This window comes from Malus sylvestris, chromosome 8 (assembly GCF_916048215.2).
Source record: "Malus sylvestris chromosome 8, drMalSylv7.2, whole genome shotgun sequence".
Taxonomy (NCBI): Eukaryota; Viridiplantae; Streptophyta; class Magnoliopsida; order Rosales; family Rosaceae; genus Malus; species Malus sylvestris.
In genome coordinates this window covers 23,791,857-23,803,920 of record NC_062267.1, presented here as the reverse complement: position 1 = coordinate 23,803,920, position 12,064 = coordinate 23,791,857, and the positions used below count along the sequence as shown (strand labels likewise).

At 39.4% G+C, this 12,064-nt stretch overlaps 1 protein-coding gene across 1 annotated transcript; it reads left to right on the top strand.

Annotated features, from left to right (window-relative positions):
• Nucleotides 1–7,043: 7,043 nt before the first annotated feature.
• On the top strand, nt 7,044–10,589 carry LOC126632283 (transport inhibitor response 1-like protein). The gene is made up of 3 exons (XM_050302635.1): nt 7,044–8,171; nt 8,489–8,990; nt 9,068–10,589. Exons 1-3 carry the CDS (start codon nt 7,546–7,548, stop codon nt 9,836–9,838), a joined length of 1,899 nt encoding a protein of 632 aa, XP_050158592.1. The 5' UTR covers nt 7,044–7,545; the 3' UTR covers nt 9,839–10,589.
• Nucleotides 10,590–12,064: the final 1,475 nt, after the last annotated feature.

Here is a 12,064-nt window from a genome sequence, read left to right as displayed (position 1 = left end):
ACAGTCCAGTTTGTAGTCAAATAGTCAATAGGCCCAAATGTTGACAAGTCATGGCCGAAAAGGTAATTTTATCCTAACATGGCAACGTATCTTTTTCTCCTTCTTTCTTTTCTTCCGCTAGCTCACTCCGTCCCTGTGCATTTTTTGTCTGAATTTATCTCCAATGCTATGAATCTTCTCAATGGTCTTACTTTTTCAGCAACATGTTGGGGTTGTCATGTCATTTCATTAACCTTCCTTATGACTTGATTCACTCACGTGACCGTCTCGGTTCACCTATTTCAATTCGAGCTCCAAATTCAAATACGAAAAATAATTACTCACCTCAATAAGTTCATCACTAGAAACTTGTCAATTATAAAATTAAAGTTCATGGGAAAAATTGGCCCATTATAAAGTTCAGAGAGACAATCGGCTGAAATTAAATTTCAAAATGAAATTGGTCAATTATAAAAGTTCAAGAGAAAAAATTGGTTAATTATAAAAGTTCACAAAATTTATGAGGCTTAATGGGCCTATGACCAGTTTTGAACCACACTTCTTGGCTGGACATCGGAGAGGTGAAGTTGCCATAAGCTATCCCGTGCCTCTCGTTTATATGCAGGGTTGACATAAGTTGCTTAGCTACCGCAGACATGACATGGCCGCAAGGTAAACCACATAGATCCCATAATCTGCCACTGTTAGATGTCTAATTTCAAACTTTCCTCCACCTGCAGCATAGGCAATACATGAGCCAGAACCCTCGGTGTTTTTTTCTTTCCAAAATCTTCATAATTCTTGGTCCAACAGATGAGATGACGAATTTACCCTCAAATCTAACAGGAAAGTGGATGAAATTTTCGTAAATCTAACAGTAAGGGGTTAATTAGCTGATTTTAAATAGTTTAAGGGTCAATTTACTAAAGATTCATTCATATGATCAATTCAACTGACTCAATAGTTTAAGGGGTCAAACGACATTTTACACATTCAATTTTTTAAGTGTGCACTCACTATGGAGGGATCACCATGTTGTCCCAATGTATGAGCACTTAAATAAGTCCCAATGTTCACCAAAGAAGATCCAAACTTTTGATCCAACAACTCTTCCAGTAGGAACAAACATGTAGAGCACTGCCAGTGTTAAACAAGTTAGAAATCCTCTTGCGACCTAAGTATCTTTGTGACCGTATATAAAGAATTATGTTGATTTAAATCTGTCTCCACTTGACTTTACCAAGTACATGACCTAATGTTACTACATGAGAGAGGATCCTCGTCGGATCCTCTTTGAAATGATCCGACAAGGATCCTCACATCCGTTCATTGTACATCTTGCGATCAAATTTTGTCAGGTATTGTTTATATTCGATTTTAAATAAAAAAATTACAATGATTTTGATCACAAGATATACGATGAACGGATGTGTGTTGAGGATCCGACAAGTATCATCACTCGTTACTACATTATCAACAATTGACATGTTGTCCAACACTTTAAGATGTGATTATTAATACCAAATCATTTCTCCAAAAAAAATCATTAACGTAATCTACTTTTTTAGTGAAGTTAGAATTGTAACTAAAAAACATGCTAAAGTGTTTGGCTGAACAGCAATTAGGATCATTAAAAGGCCTCTAAAAGGAAAAAGGGCCTATAATCTTTGCAGTAACCTTTAACTTAACGCAAGGGGAAAATTCCAACTAGGTGATGAAATGCCAGATTTAACCAGAAAAAGGAAAAATTGTATAGTTTTCGTAAAGATCAAATAAGCTACCCAACTCTTTTTGCCCCAAAAAAATTACATTTTATTATCTCAATTTTGAGTCACATAATAAGCTTATACCTTATTTTTTAAACATTTGTCACACATCAATTTATAAATTCGTACCGATGTTAGACCTCTATCTCCTTGTCCATCACTTTTGTTTGTTAACTGTTGACGTGCCAGCTCGGAACCCACTCCCTCTCCAAACTAAATTGAGAAATTAATTAAATATTAATAAATGAAAAAACTTTTTTTTGGTCTAAACAAAATTAAAATTAATGAAAAAACCCCTCTCTCTTTCTCCCACCATGCAACTCTCTCCACATTCCCCCAATCCCCGCAACCTTAACCCCCTCCCACTCTGATCACGACCCCAACCGCTACACCCACCACCAATTCATTATCCCGCTCCGACTGCAATTTACGACTTCGACCCGTCATTTAGTTTCTCCACAGACAGGACACCAGCCTTCAATTTCTCTCCTTCCTCTCCCTCTGTCATCGAAGACGAGGAGGAAGGGACATGTAAATTTCTTCATCTAAGTCGCCATGGAGGAAAGCATTGTCGACAACAAGTTGTTGAAGAAGTACCAAAAGGTGGTGAGTTTGTTTCGCCAACGGACAAACTTCACAAACATGACCCGATTCAAAGTACAATTTAAATAAGTGCTAGTTAATAGTTGAAGCGGGCTGAAGAAAGGTGGCCTAGGCGTCGTTGCCAAAGTTCGATTGAGGTGATGAGGAGATAGCAGGCAGGCAGGTTTTCAGGAATGGGCAGTGGTGGTGGAGGTCAATGCAATAAGGTATTAGTGGTTACCACGGCGCTTCCCTAACACCAATTGTCATCCTCGAAACCAAGTTATGCAAAATACACCAAGAGAAAAAATGGTGACAGATCAATTCAATCCATCTGTAATTTTACCAACAAATAAAATATCGACTTTAAAACTAGACACACACAAAATACCTTTCAATTGTATATTTGAAGTTAACAAAATATTGCTCGTCAAAGTGATTGGAGCCTTTTTTCCACTAGACAAAATAATTGGAGGTAAATTAGAGGACGACGTGTTCGTCAATATACACGGAGAGGAAGTAATGATTCGTCGCTCCACTGTCAATGATCCAACGACAATGTGGTTAAGCAATCGGTGACAAACCTTGTGCGAAGTACTCAACAGATGCAGCGTTGGCTTTGGTGCTGACGGGGAGGCACTGGAATTCTCTAAAGCAACAGACAATATTTGTTGGTCTTGGCCATCAGAGAGGTTAGGCATGGTTGTTTGAAGCTCTTTTAAGTGTAGGTTTCACGATTTTTCATCACCCATGCCAAAAGGGCACGAGGAAAAAGGAAAGAAGAAGAGTTAGTGTTTCATAACATGCTCTATATATCATGTAAAAATTTGTACTTGGCTCAACTGCAATTTTCATTCATTCTCAAATATACAATATATACTAAATACAAATAAATGGATTAACTAGAAATATACATAATTTACTCTTTCATACAATGAACTTAATGTAAAAGAGTCAATGAACTTATATATAAAGTTTCTTAGTTTTCAACATTTGGTACATTAAGTTTTTTTCATACCAGAGTGGTACATAAAGTTATAATTTTGGGACACTTTCATACATCCGTTAAGGTTGCTGTTAAATTTGCAGTTAATTGATGATGTGGCTTCCACGTGGACAATGACTAAGCGCCATGTGGATATTAAAAAATAAAATAATAAAATAATAAAAACTAAAAAAAATTTAAAAAAAAAACTTTTAGGCGTCTTCTCCCTCACCCCTTCCGACCCTTATCCCTTCTCTCCTCTGCACCCACCCTTCCCCCTCCCTCTTCGACTCCACCCACTCCATTTCTCTCTCTCTCTCTCTCTCCCTCTCCCTCCCACATCTCTATACTCTATCCATCAACGGCCTCCTCCAAATCCACTTTACTAATCACCACCTCATTCTTCTTCTTCTTCTTCTTCTCTTCCACAACCACCACGATTCGATTAAGCTCAACCTAAGTCCCCAGACCCTTCCTCCCTTCTCTCCTTTGCACCCACCCTCCCCTTCCCTCTTCAACTCCACCCACCCAACCCCACTCTCCTCTTCGACGTCCCCATGAGCTCGAACCTCTGAACCCTATTTACCAGATTTGATGGCGGTGGAGATACCGATATTTTGATTCCACGAATTCGGGTCGTCCTAAGTCAAAAACTCGAACAAATTGAGGCCCTGCTCAGAGCAAGAATTCTAATTGAGGTCGTAAAGGTAGCGGAGGGCATCGATGCCGGCGTAATAGGGGAGGTAGATGACGTCAGTGAGAGTCATCAAACAAAGGGTAGCCGGAGTAGTTGAAGAGAAGATCGAAGTTGAAAGCTGGCGAGAACCGTCGGATGTGGATCCAACGATCAGTGCATTCGAAATCCAACGATGGTTGAGATTTTTTATGGGGACTTAGGTCGAGATTAATCAAATGGTGGTGGTTGTGGAAGAGAAGAAGAAGAATATGAGGAATGAGGTGGTGATTAGTAGAGTGGACTTGGAGGAGGCCATTGATGGAGAGAGATGTGGGAGGGAAAGAGAGAGAAATAGAGTGGGTGGAGTCGAAGAGGGAGGGGAAAGGGTAGGTGTAGAGGAGAGAAGGATGGGGGGCCGGAACGGGTGAGGGAGAAGACACCCAAATTTTTTTTTTTTTTTATTTCAAAATTTTTATTTTAGTTTTTATTATTTTTTAATATTCACATGGCGCTCCAATCATTGTCCACATGGATGCCACATCATCAGTTAACGGCAAATTTAATAGCAACCTTAATGGATGTATGAAAGTGTCCCATAATTATAACTTTATGTACCACTCTAGGAGGAAAAAAACTTCATGTACGAAATATTGAAAAGTAATAAACTTTAGGATAGTAAACTGAGATTAACCATAAAAATTTTAAGAAGCCCAATTGTTGAATAAACCTAATTAACTAACAGAGATGAATGTTTGACATTATATCAAATCCCTAAGTTGATGTATGACATTATAATATTTAAAAGATGAAGTATGAATTTATTACGTGAACTAAAATTAATGCAGTAAAATGTTATTTTCCCAAAAAATCACTAATAATTAAATAAAAAAGACAAAGATGTTACACATAAGATAAGAGTAAAATGGACAAATGATAGTCGTAACCTAAGCAACTGTACTTCGTTTACCCAAAAAAAGAAAAAGAAAAAAGGCAACTCAACTTCAAGCTTAACAAAAAAAAAAAAAAGATTAGGATTCTCTCATCTCCTTATTTTATCTATTCCTCTCACATTTTCTATTTTGTCTTTCTTTTTCTATAAAAAATTAATATAAAATGTTGACGTTCAAATAGAAGAGAAAGAAAGAGGAGAGGAAAAAAGAAAGAAGATAATCTTACCCCAAAAAAGAAAGACACTGATAGAATTCGCAATTCCATCCACTTTTTTTATTAGTTAATTTTTATAATATTTTGCTATGAAGGAAAAGAATAAAAGAAAATGAGAGGGTAAAGAGAGTTGGAAGTTTACTGACGCGAATATACTGCGCGTGCATATAACGCCAAACAGTGTTATTTTCTACCTTTCGTTTCGTCAGTCTTTTCTCAAAAGCAGCCCCTGAAGGAGCTCCAGTGAATACAACTGTTCACTCCTTTTTGATTGGACCGTGCTTTCACTTTCTTAGAGAAAGCGTATGTACTGACAAAACCCTTTTCTTTTTCCATTCGTGGATGTAAGTAACTCATGTAAAATTTCTTATCTTAATAAGATTTTTCTTTTGTCCTATAGTTTCTATATTATCAAGAATAATATTTGTCTAGATGAGTAGGAGCTTGTACTCAGAAATTTTTCGTATTTTATTCATAAATCTTCGTGGGACGGAAATGTAAAAGCATTACGAATCGTCTATCTATTTGCTATAATTGATTCACTTAAGGACCTTAGTTTTGATTCAGTTTTTTCAAAGATTTGTACAGAATGATATGAATAGTTCCAATTATAAGTACAAAGTAAATCAGATATGAAGAATTTCGGGTAGCCAAATATTGCTAAATAATAATATGAAATTAAATTTTTTTTTTTTGCAAAAGATAATAAAATAAAGTCTTAGTAACTTGCTTACTTTCATTAATAAATAAAATGCGATAATTTGAAGTATTCCAATTTGCGAGCGGGAAAGCTAATTTTTCTTGAGGCGTTTGCTACTCCAGTTTATTCTCATTTGTACATGAAACTTTGGTCTCTAATTAGTGTTGACTAGTGTGATTGTTTCAGTTTTCAACTTTGATCACTTATAATTATTTTATCGTTGGAATTTTCTTGGTAATTTTACTAACTGGTTTAACGGATTTTAGTTAACGAGAGACATATATAAATATTCAATCAGTTTTAATCACTTCAAGCTAAGTTAACTCCCACTTGTTGATTGTCACCAAGTTGAAGTTAATTCCCACTTGTTTTCAAGGTTATATAAACCACAAGTTAAAACCAATTATTTCTTCTTGTTGCTTATTTGTTGTTTCCTTTAGCTTTTTCATATGGGAAAAGGATCCTTGCCGGATTCTTTTCCTAGGGATTTAAGGGATCCTGTGATGATGTTCGTTCATCGTACATCGTACAGTTAGAAGTCATTTGAAATTTAAAATTAAACATAAATAATACTTAACAAAAATTGATTGCACGATGTACGATGAACGACCATGATCACGAGATCCTTTTCCTTTCATATGGTTGGTAAAATCAATTCATGTTTAAGTTATTTATTTTTAAGGATCGAATTACATATTATAATGTGGGAGCTACAATGTTTTAACTCTTCAATCTATATGCAAGGGAAGTCAAACCAATTTATTCAGCTTAGGGTCGACAAGTTCGAAGTAATTTATTCATCCACTTCTTGCCCTTCATAATAGTTTGAGTGAGTATAATACTTATGTATAGAAATCAAGCAGGCTGATTTTAATATTGATATCACACTCAAATTTTCTAACTTACTATAAAATTATGATTTTTATATGGGTTCAAAATATTGGTGTCACACTAACTTTTTCTGACATTTTGTAAAAAATACTAATACTAAGAATCATAAACCTACTACTAATGTAAATAAAAGTAAGTGGTGAGAAAGGAACAGTCCACAAATTTACTGAACAAAGGGGAGTTGTCCACAAATTTACATGAAATGTTAGGGAGAAAATAGCAAAAGAAAAGGGAAGAGGAAAGAAAGAAGGATATGATAATCCTAGAAGAAAAAGAAAAGGAGAGAAAAAAGACAAGGATTGTAAAGGGCAAAAACCCCAAATAATGGAGGAGGAGAAGTGTGGAGAGCCATTGGATGGGATGGATAGTAGAGATAAAAGAGAGAGAAACAAGAGAGAGAAAGCATGGAGAATCCCAATGCTCAGAGAGACACTGAGACACAGACAGCATAGCCATAGCCCTACTGTTCACTCTCCCCCTGTGACCAATTAATTGTTAAATTAATCCCAACCCATCATCTCCATTTCTCTGCATATCGCCTCACACCCACCTCTCTATCCTTCTCTCTCTCTCTCTCTCTCTCATCAAATCAAACCCCCCAAATCCAATTCACTCCTCCATCAGAGCCCCATAACGTGATCTGATTTAAAAATTCACCAAAAAAGATTCGATTTTTGATATTTTTATTTGATCAAAAACCCAAAACTCAGATCACCATCCCAGTTTCAGAGATTGTTAAGAGAGAGAGAGAGAGAGAGAGAGAGAGAGAGAGAGGAGAGAGAAGTGAGAAGGAAGGGCTTTTATGGTTGAGGACCCATCAATCCCTTCATCCTCCTCATCCCAAATGTCCGAGGATGACGACCGATCTCCGTCCTTGGATCTCATCGACGGTCCAATCCCCTCCAGCAAGTCCCGCAACTGCTCCGGACTTTCTGTGTCCGGCGGCGGCACCTCCGTCGAGTACACCGTCCCCTATCCGGACCAAGTCCTTGAGAATGTTCTTGAAAACGTCCTCTGCTTCCTCACCTCCCGCCGCGACCGCAGCGCCGCCTCATTGGTCTGCAAGTCCTGGTACCGCGCAGAGGCCCTCACCAGATCCGAGCTCTTCATCGGCAACTGCTACGCCGTCTCTCCCCGCCGGGCCACGGCCCGGTTCACCCGGGTCCGGGCCCTGACCATCAAGGGCAAGCCCCGGTTCGCCGATTTCAACCTCATGCCGGCCAATTGGGGGGCCCACTTGGCGCCGTGGGTGTCCTCCATGGCCAAGGCGTACCCGTGGCTCGAGAAGCTCTGCCTGAAGCGGATGTCCGTGACGGATGACGATCTTGCCCTCTTGGCTGAGTCGTTTGCTGGGTTCAAGGAGCTCGTCCTGGTTTGCTGCGATGGGTTCGGGACCAGTGGGCTCGCCGTCTTCGTTAGCAAGTGCAGGTACTTTGCAAATTTCGTTATTAGTTTCAGATCAATTTCTTAATTAAGTTTTTATTAGTGTAAACAATGATGGGTTAGATCCGTGAAATGGGTTTTAATCGGGGTTTGAGTAGAAAGGTTGAAGCTTTAATGGGTATTATTGTTTGGATCTGATTAGTGTTTTTAGATCTATTTCGGGTTTCTGGGTTTGTTTGGATAAACTGCTTTGTCTTTTTTCGATATGAAGTATTTGAATCTATGAAGTGCCTAGATAATGTGAAATTGCAGTGGGGAATCGCATAGTGGGGTTAATGTGTGTATGTGTGTGTATTCTGCAGGCAGCTTAGAGTGCTTGATCTGACCGAAACCGAAGTTATGGACGATGAGGTGGATTGGATATGTTGTTTTCCGGAGAGTCAAACGTTTCTCGAATCTCTGATGTTCGATTGTGTGGAATGCCACATAAATTTCGAGGCATTGGAGAAGCTAGTGGCTAGGTCACCTTCCCTGAAGAAACTGAGGTTGAACCGCCATGTTTCAATTGGGCAGCTATACCGCCTGATGGTCCGAGCTCCTCAACTGACGCACTTAGGAACGGGCTCGTTCAATTTATCTGAGGGCATGGCTCAGGGTGATCAAGAACTGGATTATGTCTCTGCTTTTGCTGCTTGCAAATCCTTAGTTTGTCTCTCTGGGTTCCGGGAGATATTGCTGGATTACATTCCTGCAATTTACCCTGTCTGTAGTAATCTCACCTCTCTGAACTTGAGCTATGCGAACATCACTGCGGAACAACTTAAACCAGTCATAACCCAATGCCACAAACTCCAGTCTTTTTGGGTATGTGTTGTGTGTATTAATGTGTAAACACTGGAGATAATTGACTTTTGAAGCTTAATATGGATATCTTTGTGCAGGTACTCGATTCAATATGTGATGAAGGACTTAAGGCAGTGGCTGCAACTTGCAAGGAACTGCGTGAGCTTCGGGTTTTTCCTGTTAATGCTCAGGAGGATGCGGAGGGCCCTGTTTCTGAGGTGGGTCTAGAAGCAATTTCTGAGGGTTGTAGAAAACTGCGGTCTATTTTATACTTCTGTCAGCGCATGACAAATGCAGCTGTAATAGCAATGTCAAAGAATTGCTCAGAACTTGTGGTGTTTCGTCTTTGTATAATGGGGCGCCGCCTGCCTGACCATGTTACTGGTGAACCTATGGATGAAGGTTTCGGAGCAATAGTTATGAACTGTAAGAAGCTCACCCGCCTTGCTGTGTCGGGTTTATTGACTGATCGGGCATTCAGCTACATTGGAAAATATGGAAAGTTGGTTCGAACCCTTTCAGTTGCCTTTGCCGGTGATAGTGACTTAGGGCTTAAGTACGTGCTTGAGGGCTGCCATAAATTGCAAAAGCTTGAAATAAGGGACAGCCCATTTGGGGATACAGCATTGTGTTCTGGTTTGCACCACTATTACAATATGAGATTCCTTTGGATGTCTTCGTGTTCGCTAACACGCCAAGGTTGTTGGGCGATTGCTCGAGAACTGCCTCGCCTCGTGGTGGAAGTGATGAAGAGTAATGAAGGGGAGGAAGAGGGTGAAAATTTTGATACACTATACATGTACCGATCCCTTGAGGGTCCCAGGGATGATATTCCGCAATTTGTTGAAATCCTGAGACCAGGCATTTAGCTTGAAGGTGTTTCATCTCTTACTGTGGTGGCATCTGAGCAAGTTAAACACTTGTTTGTTGGGGGAAAAACGTTCTGCGGGTGACTTTTATATAACCCGCGAGATGGTTCCTGCAGTGGCTTTCGATTCTTTGAACGAAGGTGAGTAAAAAGCTTGCAGTCCTGTGCTGGGGCTGTTGCAATGACGATTAGGTGCCACAATTGCAATGGCATTCACAGCACTGTCGACTGCATTTCTTCTCGGCTTTGGTTCTTCCCGAACTCAGGGGAGGGGTGCAGATGCTGTGGATCAATGGCTCTGCAAGGTATTGGATTACCCAAATGTTGTATTGGTACGCTTCTAAATTTCATGTTTGTTTTTGCTTCCATATTCATTTGATCATAAACAAAGGCTGCCGGAGGGGGTGAAGGGAGCGTTGATTAGAGACTCACAAGCTATCCCATCTTCGGAGGAATTGGGGAAATGGAAGATAGGTTTGAAGCGGACGACCGGAAAGATTAAATTTACACGCTCCTCCCCTGCGCCGCCGGTAGAGAAGTAAAGGAAGAGAGAGAGAGCTTAGTCTGTTTATTTTGATTCAAATGGTAGTTTATTTTTTAAGCTGTAGACTGATACAATCTCATCTCATTCTCTCTCTCTCTCTCTCTCTCATGCCTCTCTCTCTCTCTCTGCAGTTTCAAAGTGTTTGTTTCTTTCAGATGTGGTGTTGTAGTACCTGACTGTTGAATTTATTATTGTTATTATTAGCAAATGTTGATCATCTGGTTAATAAATGCATAAATATGCATGGGACCATATCGTTGCCTATTTTTTCCTTGACTGGAATGATCAATTGGCACTGAAATAAATCCCTAATGATTTTGTGGATTCAAGAAACCCGCGGCGGTGTCGGGAGTTTCCGGCTAGGAAACCCCTTCCCCCCAAAGATAAGAGTTGATATCAGCTACCGCCGGTCGGTTGATACCGGAGAATGAGTAACCTGGTCCTGAGACCTCAGGTGCAAAGGAAAAACCCTAATCAATACAAATTGCCATGCTTACAAAAGGTTTCGGGTCCATTTTTGGGTACGAGTAAAACTGGCTTTTACTTGCTCCTATTGCCTGTGGAATAATTTGCGCTACTAGGTTTTGCTGACCTGTATATAGTTAAGAGTGGGGCCCGTCATCCGATGACTTGTCACACCCCCGTGATTGCGTTATATAAAGCAGCCAACTCTAATCCCTTCACAAACTCCTCTTTCTCTCTCTCTCTCTCCCCATCTCATAATTAGAAGAAGAAAAAAAAAGAAAAGAAAAAAAAAATTCTATCTGCCCTCATTGTTGTTTCCATCAAGCAATACGGAAGGGCGAAGATTGTTTAAAAAGACAGACTATTTGGTAGCGGGATTACCAAAGACAAACCTACAACAAAAAGCAAGTGGTTTCCCTCTCTGCTTTTTAACCCGGTCTCATGAATCGTGGTCATTCTGATACATGACAGACAATCCATGAGGGTGGATTGGGGGTCTAATTGCTTCGGATAAGCGGGTGTCATGTATGGGCGCTTATCCACAATGCATATGGTGGGAATAGTCGCTGACAAAGAATGAAAGGATGATAACCTTTGCTTTTTGATTCTATCATTCCTTCTAAGTTTGCTTTTTTTTTTTTTTTTCCTTTTTTCCATCAACCATCCTTGTCCCCAGAGAAAAAGTGAAGACCCAAAAAAAAAAAAAAAAAAAAAAAAACTGATATAGACCTTACACAAGGATGAGGAACGACACATAAATCAATCTTAACCGTCCATTACATGGATGACCCATTGTGATTGAGCCGACTCACCTACTTGCACCCCATCATTTTTATCTAAATACAAAACTTCACCAAATTAAATGGCCCTCGATCACAACCCCATTTGCTTAGCACATGCATATTATACTGTTTTCTTAACACACCCACACATTATTAATGTGTATTGCAGTGGGAAGCTCCGCTTTTTTAGAGAATGACATACATAAAACTGATTTATTGATAAGTAATATTTGAATTAATCATACACATTGCTATGTCATCAAACGCCGCAAACAGCACAATGACAGTAACATATAAGTTATTCTCCCTTCTTCAGAACTGACTGATGGAGGAATACGTAGATCAAAAGGGTGAACCACAAAACTGGTGATTAAGTATATGGTCACGTGTATGGCATAAGAGCTTGCTGGGATACCATTTATTATTATTTAACCCA

Coding starts and splice junctions, on each gene's coding strand:
- LOC126632283 (XM_050302635.1), top strand. CDS start 7,546: ATGGTTGAGGACCCATCAATCCCTTCATCCTCCTCATCCCAAATGTCC. Junction 8,172..8,488: donor GTCTTCGTTAGCAAGTGCAG/GTACTTTGCAAA, acceptor TGTATTCTGCAG/GCAGCTTAGAGTGCTTGATC. Junction 8,991..9,067: donor ACAAACTCCAGTCTTTTTGG/GTATGTGTTGTG, acceptor ATCTTTGTGCAG/GTACTCGATTCAATATGTGA.